At 35.1% G+C, this 18,962-nt stretch overlaps 3 protein-coding genes, 1 long non-coding RNA gene and 1 other non-coding gene across 5 annotated transcripts in view; 2 read left to right on the top strand and 3 right to left on the bottom strand.

The window, feature by feature from the left end:
• The window catches only part of LOC107933202 (major allergen Pru ar 1), a 43,215-nt gene extending 34,176 nt beyond the window's left edge, over positions 1-9,039 (top strand). The window contains exon 3 of the mRNA XM_041089946.1: positions 8,678-9,039. Coding sequence (XP_040945880.1) covers positions 8,678-8,914 — 237 coding nt within the window. The 3' untranslated portion in view covers positions 8,915-9,039. The remainder of the gene's footprint in view (positions 1-8,677) is intronic.
• Positions 4,664-5,651, bottom strand: LOC107933203 (uncharacterized). The gene is made up of 2 exons (XR_001693577.2): positions 5,544-5,651; positions 4,664-4,841 (listed from the first exon to the last, which is right to left on the bottom strand). It is a non-coding gene; the product is annotated as an uncharacterized lncRNA (long non-coding RNA).
• A 320-nt stretch (positions 9,040-9,359) lies between the features above and the next one.
• On the bottom strand, positions 9,360-9,552 carry LOC121216793 (U2 spliceosomal RNA). Its single transcript, XR_005913014.1, has one exon. It is a non-coding gene; the product is annotated as a U2 spliceosomal RNA (small nuclear RNA).
• A 3,585-nt stretch (positions 9,553-13,137) lies between these two features.
• Positions 13,138-13,713, top strand: LOC107933229 (major allergen Pru ar 1). Its single transcript, XM_016865387.1, has 2 exons — positions 13,138-13,321; positions 13,418-13,713. Exons 1-2 carry the CDS (start codon positions 13,138-13,140, stop codon positions 13,711-13,713), a joined length of 480 nt encoding a protein of 159 aa, XP_016720876.1.
• Positions 13,714-14,044: 331 nt separating this feature from the next.
• Positions 14,045-14,592, bottom strand: LOC107933210 (major strawberry allergen Fra a 1.05-like). Its single transcript, XM_016865375.1, has 3 exons — positions 14,494-14,592; positions 14,406-14,450; positions 14,045-14,332 (listed from the first exon to the last, which is right to left on the bottom strand). Exons 1-3 carry the CDS (start codon positions 14,590-14,592, stop codon positions 14,045-14,047), a joined length of 432 nt encoding a protein of 143 aa, XP_016720864.1.
• Positions 14,593-18,962: the final 4,370 nt, after the last annotated feature.

Here is an 18,962-nt window from a genome sequence, read left to right as displayed (position 1 = left end):
ACTCTATCCCATTTCCACTCCGGTATCATCACTGGTTGTAAAAATCCCAAAAGCACTTGATGTTCAGCTTTTACTTGTTGACAAATCAAGCATTTCGACACAAAATAAAAAATGTCACGTTTCATACCTGACCACCAGTACATTTGCCTTAAATCAGTGTACATCTTAGTACTCTTTGGATGAATAGACAACCTGCCACTGTGTGCTTCGTATAAATTTTTTTGTATAAGCTCGGGATTCTTCGGCACACAAACTCTACCTTATAACAACAAACAATCATCAAATCCGGTCTAAAACTTTGAATTAGTAGTCGACTCGCACTGTACTCTTCTAGTTTGAAATTCATTATCACTTTTCTAAGCCTCGCAAATTTGTTGTAAAAACATTAGTTTAACTCTTCGTTCAGCTAAAATTGAACCATTATCAGACAAGCTCAATCGTGTATTCATTGCTGTCAGAGCAAAGAAAGATTTTCTACTCAAAGCATCCGCTACTACATTTGCTTTCCTCGGGTGATAATCAATCACTAACTCATAGTTTTTCAATAGTTCGAGTCATTTTTGTTGTCGCAAATTCAGATCCTTCTGAGACATCAAATACTTCAAGCTCTTGTGATCGGTAAATATATGGCACTTCTCACTGAATAAATGGTGTCGCCAAAATTTTAACGCAAATACTATTGCGGCCAACTCCAAATCGTATGTCGGATAATTATTTTCATGCGTTTTTAACTATCTGGAAGCATATGCTATTACTTTTCCTTCTTGCATTAAAACATAACCCAATCTGTTCAACAACGCATCACTGAAAACTACAAACTCCTTTCTCGACTCAAGTTGAAATAAAATTGGGTTTCGGTTAACAATGCTTTCAACTAATTAAAACCTGATTAAAACTTTGTTTACATTTCTCAGACCACTCAAATTTTACATCTTTCTACAATAATCGAGTCATCGATGTAGCTATCATTGAGAAACCTTTAACAAATCTTCGATAATAGCCCGCTAATCCCAAGAAACTTTTGACCTCGAAAATATTTCTTGGTGGTTTCCAGTCAACAACCGCTGAAATCTTGCTCGGATCAACTCTAATGCCTTTCACTGATACTATGTGTCCCAAAACTCTAACTTCTTGGAGCCAAAACTCACATTTGCTAAATTTAGCAAATAGTTGTTTATCACGCAGAGTCTGTAACACAATCCTCAAATGCTCGACATGCTTAGATTCATTTCGAGAAAGTATTAATATATCAGCAATGAACACTACGACAAATTTGTCCAGATCCGGTCTAAAAATTCAATTCATCAAATCTATGAATACTACCAGAGCATTAGTTAACCCAAACGGCATAACAAGAAATTCATAATGCCCATACCTGGTCCTAAATGCAGTTTTCGATATATCTGAATCTTTAACTCGCAACTGATAATAACCGGATCGCAATCAATCTTTGAGAATATTGTTTCTCCTTTCAACTAATCGAACAAATCATCAATTTTCGACAAAGAATACTTATTCTTAATCGTAACCTTGTTAAGCTGTTGATAGTCAAAACACAACCTCATTGATCCATCTTTCTTCTTTACAAACAAAATCGGTGCACCCCAAGGTGAGAAACTTGGTCGTGCAAAACCTCTATCCGTTAACTATTGCAACTAAGCTTTCAACTCTTTCAACTTTTTCGGAGCCAATCTGTACGGAGCTATCGATATCGGTGATGTTCCAGGTACTAACTCAATAGCAAATTCAACCTCTCTGATTGGTGGCAACCTGGGTAATTCCTCTGGAAAAACATCTGAGTATTCACAAACAACTGGCACTACCTCAATCTTTAATTTCAACACTTTCATATCCAATACATATGAAAGATATGCCTCACAACCTTTTTTTCACATACTTTTGCGCTAACATAGCTGATATCACGATAAGTAACCCACTCAAATCATCGGGTTCTATACTAAGAGTCTCATTGTTCTGACATTTCAATACAATAAAATTTCGTCTACAATTAACAACCGCATCATGTAAGGTCAACCAGTCCATACCCAAAATTACATCAAACCCATCAAATGGTAAAAGCATTAAATCAGCCAGAAAAATGTAAACTCGAATCCTCAAAGGACAATTCTTACAAACTTTAACAATTAGGACATATTGACCTAAGGGGTTCGATACCTTAACCACAAATTCAGTGGACTCAATAGGTAAACTCTTATTAGACACTAATTTTGTACATACATATGAATGAGTTGATCCAGGATCAACCAAAGCAGTTACAGTAGTGTTATAAAGAGAAAATATACCGGTGATAACATCTGGTGCTGACGCATCTTCACGAGCGCGAATGGCATAAGCTCTGGCTGGCGCTCGTGCCTCTGATCTCACTGTAGTATTCCTCATAGCACCTTGACTACCACTCATATTTCTAGTGTTTCGGGGTGGTCTCCCTCTAGTAGTTGTATTGCTTGGCCTCACGGTTTGAGATTTTCCTTTCTCAGACTTCTCAGGGCAATCTCTAAGGTAATGGTCGAATGAACCACACCTAAAACATGCTCCACTCTTTACCCGACACTAGCCATAATTTGGCCTGTTGCAATGTTTACACTCGGGTCTAACATTTCTAACACTACCCACGTAGCTACGGATGTAGCCTGAGGTTTAAGACTGAAGTGTCTCGCATATCTATTTTGACAAGAATGTCCTGCAGGAAGAGTGGAACGGTAGTGATGTTCTTTAGATTTCTTCGATGTTGATTGATGAGACTTTCCCGTAAATCTCTTCCTCGAATCTCTAGCTTCAAATTTGGCCTTTTTATTTTCTTTGCTAAGCTCATCGGTTTTGTGATCTCTTTCGACTAAAACCACAAATTCTTTTAATTCAAGTATCCCGACTAAAAGCTTGATATCTTCGTTTAACCCATCTTGAAATCGTTTGCACATAATTTCTTCAGTGGATACGCATTCTCGGGCATACTACTTAGTCTCACGACTTCTTTTTCGTACTCAATTATGGTCATACGACCCTGTTTCAACTCTAGAAATTCTTGCACTTTTTATTAAGAAATCACTGACTTATGTACTTTTTCCTAAACTCGATCTGGAAGAATTCACACGTGACCCGTTCTCTTGGCACTACAGATATCAAGGTATTCCACCACTGATAACCTGAATCTTTCATAAGAGACACAGCACATTTAATACACTCAGTCGGTGTACAGGACAGTTCATTAAAAACTCTAATTGTATTCTCAAGCCAGAACTCAGCTCTCTCAGAGTTGTCATCAACTGTAGCGCTAAACTCTTCAGTCTCACACTTTCGAATTTTATCAGCTGGTGGTCTGTTCATACGTACTGGTTCTAGAACTTGATGAGCTACGGGAATCAGTTGGGGATAAGGTGGGGGTGAAGGTTGTTAAGCAGTCGGGTTCGTCTGGACAATCTTAGTGAACTATTCATTCATTATCTGGAAGAAGGCTTCTTTAGAATTTCCTCCCTGACTATCAAAATCGGGTCTAGACCCAGACGATACTACCTCTCGAACTGAGGCTAGCGCGTTACTTTCAACATCATCTGAATCTACTCGATTGGGATCCATTACTATATGAAAAACATGATTTAAACTGTTAGGAGATGTCACACTATCATATGTTAATAAATTGCATGTATAGCTAGACTTACACACACTACGTTAATCCTAGAATCGACTAAACCGTAGCTCTGATACCAGTAATGTAACACTCTTAACTCGTACCCGACGTCAGAATAGGGTTATAGAGTATTACTAGACTTATAGATTAAACAATCACTTATTCAACATATATCCTTCTCATGCAAACCAAACATCATTCAATTTCAGTCCTATCGTCCCTAATACGAGCCCTCGAGGTCCCAAATAAACATTAAAAATGGTTCGGGACTAAACTAGATACTTAAGAAATTTAAAAAAAAAACATGGAAAATTTTCAAAGTGCAGGGGACACACACCCGTGTGGTCAGGCCGTGTATGCATTCGAAACGAGATCACATGGCCGTGTCTTAGCTCGTGTCTGACCCCGTCTAACTCTCTGACTTGAGTCACACAGCCAAGCCACACGCTCGTGAGCCAAGCCGTGTTCTCTTCGAAATGGCCTCACACGCCCGTATGCTAGGCCGTGTAAAAATTGAAGGGTATACTGACTTGTACCCCACAGCCATGCTACACGCCCATGTTCTAGGCCTTGTGAAGCTAATGACTTGGTTTCTAATGAAATATCAGGGGACACACACCCGTGTCTCTATCATTATGGACAAAAATAAGCTATTTTCCAAGCCATTTTTCTCATTCAAAGTGGTGCCAACCTACACACATTAGTATGCAAAAAACCAAGGCATAATAGGCATACAATATCAGCCAATGTCAAGTTTACAACATGTAATATCAACACATACAAGTATAGTACTAATAGACATCTTAATTAGCCATATAAACTCATACCAAATATGTTGTCCATATCTACCTAAATGGTCAAACACATATATGAAATCTTTGTACCTAAAACTTAACATGTATGTCATTTAAGAATCATAACCATGTGGTACCCAAAAGACCATTTCGCAGTCAAGGCATTCATATGACAATTGTACATCGTATACCACGGCTATTTACATATTTACATGTCAAAATGTATCAAATTCAAGCCAAATTGATTGGCTAAATACTTAACAAAACACATAGGCTATCGTTAGCCAAAAAGGCCTATACATGCTATTTAACCAAAAATACAAAGTCAAAAGTACCAAAATAACATTTGATAGTGTGATGCGATCTCTGACAACTTTTAATCCAAGCGAGCTTTCGAAACACTAAAAAAAATACAAAAAATAAACAGAGTAAGCAATTAAGCTTAGTAAATTCGTTTAATACAGAATTAGGCTTACCAATTTACTTCAATTTAAGTAATAAATTCAAAGCAAGGTACAATTCGATTTGGTCAAAGCCTACCATACAATCCATAATCACATTAGTCATATTTTCACATAAAAACCAAGAATCATATATAAATTCATCAATTAGTTGATTTCTCTGTACATGTAACATCTATGTCATGTAGTCATATACTAAATATGAACCATTTCCATGTAAATACCTATAGTTGTTCATAACGAACTTGTATTATCTCATAATAAGACCATACCCGTTGAACTACTTAGAATAACGTTAGATACGCAAGTGATACACACGCATGGTGTATTGAACTATAATCCGTCAATTCTTGTACAAGTATGCTCTTATGAGCGATAATCGGTAAGCTCCTCTAAGCTGAGTATCGATAAGCTCATATGAACTATGGTGAGTCCCCAACAAATGCAGGATCTCAACCAAAACGGTAACTTTAATAACAAGTCATTTGTATCCTACAAATTTTTAGGGTTCAAACGGGGCTCGGTATTCGCTTACATTGTCAGTTACGTGCTAGATAATTATACATAACAATTAAATATAATCTCATGCAAATATATTTGACTCAAAGCATATAAATATGTAAATTATTTATACAAACTTACCTCAAGTTAATATGGAGTAAGTCGACCGATTAATCCACTACTTTTTCTTTGCCTCGATCTAATTCCGAACGTGGCTTTTGTTGATCTATATATATAATCAAATTTAACTAATTTAATACTTATTCTAATCAATTCAATCCAATTTCATGTTATAGAAAAATTACCATTTTGTCCCTAACATTTAACTTCTTTACAATTTAGTCCCTAGGCTCAGAAAAATGAAATTCATGAAATTTCAGTTCACCCAAGCATAGCTGAAACTTATATGTGCTTATAACAGCCCATACATTCCACAATTTCATACATTTAACACATAAATTTTGAAGTTATCAAAAGAACCCCTAATTGATAATTTCATTAAAATCCTTTAACAAAAGTTGTCTAATTAACAACAAAGACTCATATTATCCTATTAAACTTCAAGAATAATAAAAAATCTCTAATGGAAAAACCCTATACTTTCAACCATTAATTAATCTTCCATTTAGCTAGATTAAGCTACAATGGTCTCGAAAACATATAAATCAACAAAAACTAGTCAAAGGATCACTTACATGCAAGGGAACTAAGTGGATGAATTTTTAAACTTCAAAAACCCCTATTTTTCTACAATTTCCTATGGAGAAAAAGGTAAACACTATGGTCTTCTTTTTGTTTTATTTTTTTATCTGTTAAATCACCTAATACCAACCTAACCTTGGCAATTTCATAATTGAAATCCATGTACATACACTAACTCATTTATTGGTCTAATTACTCAATAAGGACCTCTACATTAAAGTTCTATAACTATTTAGCACTTTTAGCTAATAGAACATAACTTTCGCACTTTATAAAATTTAGTCATTTTTCACAAATTGAGCATAGAAACGGTAAAATTTCTTAACGAAATGTTCATACCATGATTCTAACATGCTATAGATATTAAAAATATATTAAAATAAATTTTACAATATCAGATTTGTGGTTAAGAAATTATTGTTCCGATTTCACTAAAAACAGGCCGTTACACATATGCTCTTCGCAGGCGATCTGGTCATTTTTAGTTAAGTTGATATACAATATGTAACTGTGATTAAGAAAGTTTTAGATGAATTTTTTTTTCAAGACATCGAATTAATGTGTCGAAGACCAATGTGGTTTTCTCTAATGGAGTGGATAAAGATCTGGGAAGGAAATTGTGTGAAACTCTTGGATTTCAAATGACACAAAATCTAGGGAAATATCTTAGAGTTCCCCTATTTTCAAGAAAGGGTAACGAACAGTTCTCTGTGATTGATAGTTGACGAGGTTTGAAACAAGTTTCAGAGTTGGGAAGCTAGGAAACTACTACTGCCAATCAAGCTACTTTAGCCCAATTGGTTCTCCTATCTATCTCTAATTTTTTGCATGCAGTTTGTAATGATCCCCTAAGGTATTTGTGATGGAATCGAAGGTTTGGTGCTAAAGTTTATTTGGGGGACGACTGGTGACAACAGGAAAGTGTCATTGGTTGTCAATCGACCTACTTTAGCCCAAGTTCTCCTATCTATCCCTAATTTTTTCATGCAATCTGTAACGATTCCCCAAGTTATTTGTGATGAAATTGAAGGTTTGGTGCTAAAGTTCATTTAGGGGGTGACTGGGGACAATAAGAAAGTGTTATTGGTTAGTTGGCAAGCGGTTTGTCAACCAAAGGCTTGTGGTAGGCTTGGTTTTCACAAACTAAAATACCAAAATTAGTATTTTATGTTGAAGTTGGGCTTCAATATTGTATCAATCAATATTTTTTGTGGGTGCGAGTACTTAGGTCTAAGTATGGGGTTAAAGAAGGCATACCGAAAGATATATCTCGCAGTAAATGTTCATTCCTTTGGAGGTCTCTTTCTAGAATTTGACCCGCGCTCAGAAATAACATATTTTGGTCAGTAGGTAATGGGGAAAGTATTAGGTATTGGAGGGATAATTGGATACTGACAGTTGGCCCTTTAGTTAATCACATCCCTTCCTATACTTGAATTTAGATTGTTCTTTTAGGGAATTGGTCACTGAAGATAGGTCCTGGAATATGGATATGTTTCGGGTTTGGTTGTCAGATGGGATCATCAATTACATTGCAAGTATTCCTCCTCTACGACCTTTAGTAGGACCTGATAAAATTGCTTGGATTGGATCTGCTTCTGAGGGCTTTATTGTTCAGAATGTGTATCAATAGCTTAGTAAGGAACCATGGAATTCAATAGATGATATGTGGAAGATGGTGTGGAAATTTCTAGGACCGTAGGGAGTTTGGTTGTTTTTTTGGCTTGCATTTAAAGAAAGGTTACTCACATAAATAGAACGAGTAAGGCAAGGGATAAGGGATGAAAAGTGTTGAACAATGTGTGAAAATGCACTCGATGATGTTATTCTTGTCCTTAAAGATTGTTCTGTGGCTAAAAAAGTGCAGTATCAGCTTATTCTAGTGGAAAAGCAAGACAAGTTCTTTTCAGGGAATTTGCAAGAATGGCTTGAATCTAATTTAGGGAATCCTTACAAGATTTCATTAAGAGAAGTGGATTGGCAATGTTTCTTTGGCCTAATGATGTGGTGTATTTGGAAGAACTGAAATCTTCTTATATTTCAAGGCAATCAGTGGAGCGTCGATGAGATGATTAAAAGCTCATACAATTGGATCTTACAATATATTTCTTCCCAAAAGTCATTGCCATTTGAGACTAGCTACAGGGATATTAGCCACTGAAGAAGGTAATTGGGTGTATCTGAAGACTGATGGCGCTATGAAGTTAGATTCTAGGTTGACTACTGCTAGAGGAATATTGCAATATCATTAGGGGGTTGGATCCTTGGGTTCAATAGGAGTTTAGGTTAGTGTTCTATCTTCAATAAAGAATTATGGGATATTCTTGATGACTTGAGAGTTTTAAAAAATCAAAGCATGATGGAGTGTTAATTAAAACAGATAGTTAAGAAGCTATTTGAACTATTCAGGAATCCTTCTCAAAGACATATTCCTCAACACTTATCCGGTACATTCAACAGAACTTGCTGGACATTGGCCAATAGAAGCTTGAATATATTTCTCAAGAGATGAACCTAGAAGCAGATTATATTGCTAAGATGGTTTTTAACAAGAATGAGGGTCTTCAATGCAGAAGATTGAAGACTTGGAAATTGAAGGCGATGCATTGATGAACAAGTTTGAGAAAATCACTTACGAGACGAAATTAGAGGCCTCTCCAGATAGGGGATCTATATGCAAGAGTAGTAGCAAGTATTACAACCTATGTGAGTTTGAGCTAAAGGAAGAGGCAATCAAGGCGGGCAAAGAAAAAGCATTGGCAATATCCAAGGCCATTGAAGCCTACCTCCTGGCAAATCCTGATGCTTAATAAGATAGCATCATCCACTTTAACAATTATCAAGCTTCTAGATTTGAGTTTTGAAGTTGGTGGTTCATATGTACTTCAGATTGCTAATAAAGAGTTCATAGTTTATTCTGATTACCAGTAAGCTTGATCTGAAATGCATGAAGCCTGTAACAAATAAAAAGCATCCAATTTATTTACTGAATCTATAAAGATCTATATATTGAATATTATCCGCAACGTTTTGAATTTAGATTTTTAATTGACTCTGATTTTACTTTATTTTATTCCCTCAGAAAAAACAACAAACTTACCATTGAAGAACAATCTGTGAAAGTTGAAAGCAACATACCTGGAACTTTAGAACAAGAGCCGAAAAATCTTTTAATCAGAGCTGGTTAATTTATCATAATTGGCCATTAACTTTGTACCTTGCAGGAATAATTGAAAATTTTGGATCTGAAATTGGGTGGAGTGCGCCGAACCCAAGCTATAGTGCAACGCCTGGGCGACGCTCAAGAGCCCCTGTAGCAAGCTTCTGTGATGGACTATCCCATCAAAAATAAATTTAATATCATGTGAGCCAAGGGCCCAGTATCAGATATTAAACTGATAAGAACGGATAGTACACTTGATCTCAGCCAAAAGGCCGAGAAAGGTATGCTTTTTTCCGTCAAGCATCGCGCTATTTAAAACCTGCTTCTCGCCTTTCTCACGTACGCTCCCTGATGTGGGATATTATGCAAAGGAGCAAGGCACCATCCCAACAAAGATTTAGTTTCCGTAGTTGCATCAGACAAACAATTTAACATTGAAACAAGCATGCTTAAGCTAATTAATTCAACAATAAAACCATTTTTCTAACGATCAAAACTTTGAAAAACAAACGCTACATTTGCAATTTGTAAAGCACGCCAGCAATGGGATTATGGCTCTGCTCAAAGAAGCAGCAACGGAAACAGCATTAGTTTTATCTATGCTGAACTTAAATGGTTTACTTTCTCCCTTGTTTCAGTTTCCTAAATCTTTTGTTTTATTATTATTATTTTCTAATCTAAAGCTTAGGAGAGTGGAGAGAAAATTAAATAATATCTCAATTCAAATAGGTATCTATTTCAATAATTACGAATCAAGAGATAATCTTTGGCATCCGAGACCTAATGCTCCAAATCAAGGAAGCATCCGAGAATCGAGCCCTTGTTTTGAAAGCTATTGAAAATTATGTGTTAGCAAATCCCAATTTCTAAAACTCTACTCTCATGGCGTTTGGATAATGTTTCATGTTTTGTCTTACCCAAAAACTGTGTTCGATTGTGTTATAATTGATCTGTCTCACTAGATTTCATCATTTCTATTTTCATTGTAATAAGAGTCTTTTGAGTTTTTTCAATTATATATACTTGAAAGCAATGTTTTAAGGTTCACGACAGTAACACAGTTATTATTCAACAGAAATAGACAATGATGGGTTGAATTAACAATTAAGTTAATTATGTTTTGTTGACACTAACCTGGAAAATCAAATGGAAATACCGAAACAAGAAAAATATTGGTATGTTTACTTAATTTTATATCAACTACGTTAAAGTATATCTGTTTAATTATTAATATTTGAATTTATTATTGATGTCAAACCTTACATTAAGGAAACTATGTTAGGTGTTAAATTAAAATAATGATACAAATATAAATTTTATATTATTATAAGAAATTAGTGTATAATAATTATATATAACCTTGAATTAAGGAAACCGTGTTGGGTGTTGATTAAAATAATAATAGAAATATAGGTTTTATATTAATAAAATTTTCTATATAAAAAGTTAATTTATAAGAACTATTTTTTATATATAATTTTAGGATGAAACCATAACAGTATTATTACTAAGAAGTTTAGCAGAAATTGAAAGACAATTAAGATTATTATTATCACATGATTATATATTTGTGACATTTTGTCAATGGATGGTTTTGATTTAAACTTCAGTTAAAGTTGATTTGGGAGGTTAATGTCTACTTTACATAAATGACCATTTTGAATATGGAAATTAATGTTGTGTATAAGTATGTATATGTTTTGGTAAGGTGACAAACCATTATATTACTAAGATAATGTGAAATGAAATGGTTAAGTGTTGGTTGTGACGGTTTAAAATTCATGTGAAGTAAGTTGAAATAAGTTGTTTTGGTTTGATTTGATTTGGTGTCAACTTGTGTGGCATGAATGATGTGGGATGGGTTAATTGCATTGTTTTGGGATGAATTTTGGTCAGTTTTGTGCATGTATGGATGTGTAATTGTGCACCAAATGATTAATGGTATAGTTGGCTTGAAATATGTATCAAATAGCTTGATTTTCACCAAAAACAGAGTTTTCGTCTTGTCGACCACATTTCCTCGTCGCAACGTTGAATGGACAGTATGTGACGTCAGGTGGTTTAATACGTGATGTTGGTCCTGAATTTTTAAAACTTTACAATTTGGTACTATTTCATTCTCGAGTCAACAAAAGAACTTTCATAAACTCGATTAAGAGTTGAACTTAATTATATATTATAATATTTGAGTGTTTATGACATGATTGATTAGTTGAAGGATTTATTTATGATATAATTGATCTAAAATTTTGAAAATGTTGCAAATTAGTCTTTGTTCAATTCTGAGTTGATTCTAGAGCATATGTAGGCTCGTGTAAGGCACAAGAAAAGTTGTATTAATTGATTATGAACTAAATTGACTATGATTGTATGATTTGTGTGTAATTTGAATGTTAACTGTCCGTATTTACTCCGATAATGATTGTAGCATCCCGTAACTCGAATTTGACGATCAGGTTGGGTGTGGGGTGTTACACCTATCTTGAGCATCAATAAACTCGGGTTGTATCGGAGCGCCAATCTTTAACTTCTCTAATTTTTTCGGGTCATTCAAATCAGACACAATAGTGTTTGAAGGAACGATCCCCTGCTTCAAACTAGGCACTCCTTGCACTGGATGGTTTGAAGCACTGGCATTGGCAAATTGTTGCCTTGCAATCATGGGGGGCCCGTGGGTATACCCCTAGTGGCACATGAGGTGGGGTAAATCCTGGCGGGTATATAGGATCCTCGATACCATTTGTATAGTGTTGGTATCCTCTTGTGTTAGGATTTTTAGGATTTTCAGCAAGACCTTTGCCATTGATCAGATTCCTTATCATCTGTATCATCAGAGTCATCTCATCTCTTGACTCCTCCCTTTGCTCCCTCATTTCTTGTTAAGAATTGGCTAATTGTTCTTTCAATTCCTTTTATGCCTTTTCTAACTTCGCTATCTAGGCTGCTTGTTCGTTTTCCATAATTCCTCTTTGTCGTATATTGTACTAATGATGAATCTGTTGATTGACCATTAATTAGGGATCAAAACCATGAGATGATGGCAAAAGGCATGTCATGTTCATGAGTGAACGTTTTTGAATGAAAGGCTAAAAGGATGGAAACATAGATGATAATGTAAGCATAGCCAAAAAAATGCATGAATGCAAAAAGTGTTGATTGAGACCCAATCCGGTTAAAATTAACCCTTTGCTACAACATGTTTTATTCCTAGAAAAATAACAAACACACACTGAAAACTTTTCATTATTCTTGAAGTACCTGTATATGGTACTTGTGTTTGTGTTAGTGTTATCCGGACATTAGTGGAGGACGTGATCCTTATAAGACTCTCTAAATATATGAAACATATAATAAAATTGAAGATAACTGTGTTAGATACATGCCCATGTCTGGAAATCTGTCTTATTTAGAATAATATATTGATTACAATGTCAAAATAAAAGCTGCAACAATAATTTAATAGTCCAAGCACTTGCATCCAAGGTTTTGATTGCTCAAAATATTAGTCTATTTAGAGTTCTTTTCCTTCTAATCTTCTTCAGAGTTCCAATAATATTGCTCTCAAGATTCAATAATTTGTCCATTTATGATAAGCTTGATTGAAGACATAAGTAAGATAAGTACACAAACCGGAATCAGTTAAAAAATATAGGTGTTTTTCTTGTACTGAAGGTCAAAATTTCACTAAATGGCAAAACATCCCATAAAATATAAAGAAATCACCCAAGATTTCTAAGGGCCTAAAACTCACAACCGCTAAATCTTGAAGCTGACACTATAAATACTTCCCTTATATATCAGATATGTACATCAGCAAACATAAAAAAAATCACTGCAAAGTAGTAATCAAATCCCAAATCACTAGAAATCATGGGAGTTTTCACTTATGAATCTGAGGTTATTACAGCAATCCCACCAGCCAAGATGTTTAAGGCTTGCATCCTTGATGGTGACAATCTCATTCCCAAGATTCTTCCCCAAGCTTTTAAGAGCATTGAGTACATTGAAGGCAATAGTGAGCCTGGTAGCATCAAGAAGGTCACCTTTGGAGAAGGTTACTTCATTTATGTAACTTTATACTTTGAATCATATATATAAATATATATTAATTGGAAGGAAAAAGGTGAAAACTGTGTTTTTCTTCATACAGGAAGCCAATTCAAATACATGAAGCAGAAGGTTAAAGCAGTAGACAAAGAAAATTTTGTGTACATTTACAGTGTGATTGAAGGCGATGCGTTGATGAACAAGCTTGAAAAAATCACTTACGAGACAAAGCTAGAAGCATCTCCAGATGGGGGATCCGTATGTAAGACTACTAGTAAGTATCACACCATTGGTGACTTTGAGCTCAAGGAAGAGGGAATCAAGGTTGGCAAAGAAAAGGCCTTGGGAATATTCAAGGCCATTGAAGCTTACCTACTGGCGAATCCCGATGCCCACTAAAAGTCCTAGTTCTATGATAGGATCCACTTCTTGTTTTCAGTTTATATTGCTAATAAGAGTTCATAGTTTGCCTGGTTACAGGGAAGCTTGAACTGTAATGTGAGGCCTGTAATAAACAAAAGTGCATGCAATGTATTCAATAAAATTTGTTGTATGAGATATCCATTGAGAATAAAGAATACATTATCTTCCATCTTTGAAGATTTATTAATTATATATTAAAGTTGAGCATAACAAACTTGAGTTTCAGAAGAATCGAAATTAATTATATAACTCCATTCATACATTAGAAAACTTTAAGGATAGGCTACAATATAATGGGATATTTTCATTAGTGGCGGGGATTTGCAAGGACATAAGCGTCAACAGCCTTGAGTATTTGCAAGGCTTTTTCTTTGCCAGCCTTGAGTCCTTCTGTGATCTCAAAATCACCAATGGTGTAATACTTACAGCTGATCTTAGAAATGGATCCACCTGCCGATGATGGCTCCAACTTGGTTTCATATGCGATTTTCTCCATTTTATTGATAAAAACACTCCCTTCAATCACACTGTAGCTGTACACAAGTTTATCTTTGTCCAATGCTTCCACCTTTTCCACCATATAATGACTGGCTTCCTACATGTTGATAAACACATAATTTTCACCAACTTAATAGTATATATGATTCAAGTTATATAAATGAACTGACCTTATTCAAAGGTAATCTTCTTGATGCTACCAGGCTCATCATTGCCTTCAATGTAGTCAATACTCTTAAAAGCTTGATCAGAAACAACCTTAGGAATAAGGTTCTCTCCATCAAGGATGCAAGCCTTAAACATCTTTGCTGGTGGGATTACTGTAATAACCTCAAATTCATAAGAGAAAATGCTCATGATTGGAAATTATCAAAATGCAGAGGGAAATTATAGTTATTTTGCACATGTGAGATTCTGGGTTAGAGGTTGTTGAATTGATATTTCTTTAGATTTGATTTTTTAAAATTAAATGACTTGAATCCTTATTTAATTAAAATAAAAATAAAATCCATATAGAAGTACACTTCTTTTATTTTATTTTAGAATAAGGTTTTTTAAACCTTATTAAACTCCATTTATTTTATATTAATTAGAATAAAGTGTTTCAATCTTACTACACTCTTATTAGAATATGGTTTTACAAGCCTATAAATAGACATAGTCAAGTCTTCTTGTAATCATTCGAATTCGACATAGTGAATTTTCTTCTCCTCTCCCCGTGACTTTTTCCCAAAAGGGTTTCCACTTAAAAATCTGTGTGTTTTTTATTTTTATTTCTCTTTTATTTGCGATATATTGTCATTACTAACAATCTATTTTTTACAAATTGGTATCAAAGCTTCAGGGTTGTTCATCTCGATCACGGTAATGGCGTCTTTAAAGTATGAAATTCTGTTGTTAGATCGCAACACCAGATTTACGTTGTGGCAGATTAAGATGCAAGCAGTTCTTGCGCAGATAGATCTGGAGGATGCCTTGCTAGGGATAGATAAGATGCCTTCAACATTAATGGATGAAGAGAAGAAGTGTAAGGATCGAAAGACATTAACACAATTACATCTGCATTTGTCTAACAAAATTTTGCAAGATGTGATGAAGGAGAAGACCGTCGCTGCATTATGGAAGAGGCTGGAACAAATATGTATGTCGAAAACTCTAACCAGCAAGTTACATATGAAGCAGTGTCTTTATGCTCATCATTTGGAGGAAGGTGCGTATGTGTAAGAACATTTAACAATGTTTAAATAAATTCTCTCAAACTTAGAGGCCATGGAGGTTCAGTATGATAAGAAAGATCTAGCGTTGTTTCTACTTTGTTCGTTGTCCCCGTCTTATTCACCCTTTAGAGACATGATTTTATATAACTGCAAGTCTCTCACAGTTGATGAGGTTTATGATTCTTTAACCTCGTATAATAAGATAAAGCATAATGTGGTTAAACTTGACTCTCAGGGAGAAGGTCTCATTGTTTATAGGGGACATTATTGGAATGCTGATAATGATCTTGGAAGGACACAGGAACGGAATCCTCACAGTAAATCTAAGGGTAGATCGAAATCTTCAAATAGAGGTAAAACTTGTAACTTCTGCAAGAAGAAGAGACACATTAAATTTAAGTGCTATAAGCTACAGAACAAGATCAAAAGGGAGGCTGCGAATTAAAAAGGAAAACAACTAGAAAAATACGGTGAAGCTAATGTTGTAGAAGACTATAGCGATGCTGAACTTCTAGTCACTTCTATCAATAATTCTAAAGTGAGCGAGGAGTGGATCCTTGATTCAAATCGCACCTCCACATGAGTCCCAATCGGGATTGGTTTATAACTTACAAAATAATGTTTGAAGGTGTTGTTTTGATGAGAAATAATGCTTCGTGTAAAATTGCAAGTGTTGGAACGATTAAAGTTAAGATGTTTGACAGAGTTGTCAGAACACTTAGTGACGTGCGACATGTTCCAGAATTGAAGAGAAATTTAATTTCATTAGATACTCTTGATTCAAAAGGGTACAGATACATAGCTGAAAGTGGGTCTTTAAAGATTTCCAAAGGTTCCCTTGTTGTGATGAAAGAACAAAGAAAGACTGCCAAGTTATATGTTTTGCAGGGTTCTACTATTACTTGTGATGTAGCTATCGCTTCCTCTTCCTTGTCAGATGATGATATTACTAAAATTTGGCATATGCGCTTAGGGCATATGAGTGAGAATAGCATGGCAGAATTGAGCAAAAAAGAATTTCTTGGTGGGCAATGAATTTGCAAACTAAAGTTTTGTTAGAACTGCGCTTTTGGGAAGCAAAAGAGAGTTCGATTCACTAGAGGAATCCATAACACGAAAGGAAAATTGTAGTATATTCATTTTGATCTGTGGGGGCCATCTAAAGTGCCTTCAAGAGGTGGAGCTAATTATATGCTAACTTTTATTGATGATTTTTCCAGAAAAGTTTGGGCATTCTTCCTAAAGCAGAAAAACGATATGTTTTCTGCATTTAAGTTTTGGAAAACTATGATTAAAAAATAGACGGAAAAATAAATAAAACACCTCCACACAGACAATGGCTTAGAGTTCTATTCTAATGAGTTTAATGAACTATGCAAGTCAGAAGGGATCATGAGACACTTGACAATTTGTCATACTCTACAACAAAATGGTGTTGTAGAACGAATAAACAGAATGATAATGGAGAAAGTTCGATGTATGTTGTCGAATGTTAACTTACTGAAGTCGTTTTGGGCTGAAGCAGCCTCTACTACATGTTTTTTGATTAATCGATCTCCATCCGTTCCCATTAAGAAAAAGACTCCACAAGAGGTATAGTCTGGTAATCCTGCTGACTATTCTAATTTAAATATCTTTGGGTATTCTGCGTATGCTCATGTTAATAATGGAAAATTGGAACCGGGATCCATTAAATGTGTTTTTCTTGGTTATAAAGTTGGTGTAAAAAGGTATAAGTTATGGTGTCTTGAAAATAGAAAAGTTGTGATTAGCAGAGATGTTATTTTTGATGAAACTGCTATGCTACCTAACTTATCTCTTAAAGACTCTTTCAATAAAGAAAACCAAAAGCAGGTGGAGCATCAAATTAATCCAGAATCTACAACAGAGCCGACTACTCAAGCCAGTACAAAAATTCATAATAGAGTTGTTTCTTCACCATAATACTCTATCGCCAAAAATAGAACTAGAAGAGAAATTAAACTTCCAAAAAAGTATGCCGGGGCTAATCTAGTCACTTATACTTTAAATGTGGCTGAAGATATAGATGTAAACCAAGAGCCATCCAATTATTCTAAGGCGGTTAGCTATGAAGACTCAGAAAAGTGGATGTTTGCTATGCAAGAGGAGATGGAATCACTTCACAAAAATAGAACATAGGATCTTGTGAAACTTCCTAAAGGTAAAAAGGTTATTCGTTGTAAATGGGTGTTTAAAAAGAAACAAGGGACTCTAGGAGTTGAAGAACTCAGATATAAAGTAAGGCTTTTTACAAAGGGTTACAGTCAAATTCCAGGAGTTGACTTCACAGATATGTTCTCCCCAATTGTGAAGCATAGTTCAATTCAAGCTTAGTTTGGTATTGTGCCCATGCATGATTTGGAGCTTGAGTAGTTAGATGTAAAAACTGAATTTTTGCATGGATAACTTGAGGAGGATATTTATATACAACAACCAGAGGGTTTTACAGTCTCAGAATAGGAGGATTATGTTTGTTAGCTGAAAAGTCCCTTTACGGTTTGAACCAGTCACCAATACAGTGGTACAAGAGCTTTGATTCCTTTATGACTTCTCATGATTTCAAAAGAAGTAGCTTTGACAGTTGTGTTTACTTTAAGAAAAACAGTGATGGTTCTTTTGTGCATATACTCATTTATGTTGATGACATGTTGATAGCAGCGAAAGATAAAGGAGAGATAAGAAATGTCATAGCCCAACTAAGTGAAGAATTTGATATGAAAGATTTGGGACCAGCAAAGAAGATACTTGGTATAAAGATTCTCATATATAGAAAAGTAAGTAAATTGTACTTAAGTCAGAAGGGGTACATTGAGAAAGTTCTTTGCAGGTTCAATATGTAGAGTGCTGAGCCTGTTAGTACTCCTTTAGCAGCCCATTTTAGACTTTCACCAGCTTTGTCTCTACAATTAGATGATGAGATTGAGTACATGTCACATGTTTCATACTCTAGTGTAGTGGGATCTCTTATGTATGATATGGTTTGTTCACGTCTAGATTTATTATTTGTAATTAGTGTAGTTAGTAGATATATGGCAAATCCTGGTAAAGAACTAGAGATTGAGTCATTGGGTATGTTGATGCTGATTTTGCTGGAGACCTTGATAGAATAAGATCTCTCACAAGCTATGTCTTTACAATCAGAAGTTGTGTAATCAGTTGGAAAGCCACTTTGCAAACTACAGTTGTAACACCCCTCACCCGTATTCAACGCTGGAATAGGGTTACAGAGTATTACCGAACATATCACACATTAAACATACATTTCATAAACAATTTAATCAATTCATATACAATTCATTCATAACCAAACATTTTGTCCCTAATACGAGCCTACAAGGCCCTAAACATGCATTGGGAGTGATTTGGGACTAAACTGATAACTTTGGAAACTTTTTAAACACTTAGAAAAATTTTCTCAAAATAGGAAGGACACATGCTAGTGTGGCCAGGCCGGGTCTCTCACACGGCCAAAGACACGCCCGTGTCATA

Source organism: Gossypium hirsutum, chromosome A02 (genome assembly GCF_007990345.1).
Source record: "Gossypium hirsutum isolate 1008001.06 chromosome A02, Gossypium_hirsutum_v2.1, whole genome shotgun sequence".
Taxonomy (NCBI): domain Eukaryota; kingdom Viridiplantae; phylum Streptophyta; class Magnoliopsida; order Malvales; family Malvaceae; genus Gossypium; species Gossypium hirsutum.
The sequence above is the reverse complement of the archived record's forward strand: the minus strand, read 5'-3'. Positions and strand labels throughout refer to the sequence as shown.

Bases quoted from the DNA above. Each gene is read 5' to 3' on its own strand.
- LOC107933229 (XM_016865387.1), top strand. From the start codon at position 13,138: ATGGGAGTTTTCACTTATGAATCTGAGGTTATTACAGCAATCCCACCA. The intron at 13,322-13,417 runs GTTACTTCATTT...TTCTTCATACAG, and splicing joins GAAGGTCACCTTTGGAGAAG to GAAGCCAATTCAAATACATG.
- LOC107933210 (XM_016865375.1), bottom strand. From the start codon at position 14,592: ATGAGCATTTTCTCTTATGAATTTGAGGTTATTACAGTAATCCCACCA. The intron at 14,451-14,493 runs GTTGTTTCTGAT...ACTACATTGAAG, and splicing joins GAGAGAACCTTATTCCTAAG to GCAATGATGAGCCTGGTAGC. The intron at 14,333-14,405 runs GTCAGTTCATTT...ATCAACATGTAG, and splicing joins GAAGATTACCTTTGAATAAG to GAAGCCAGTCATTATATGGT.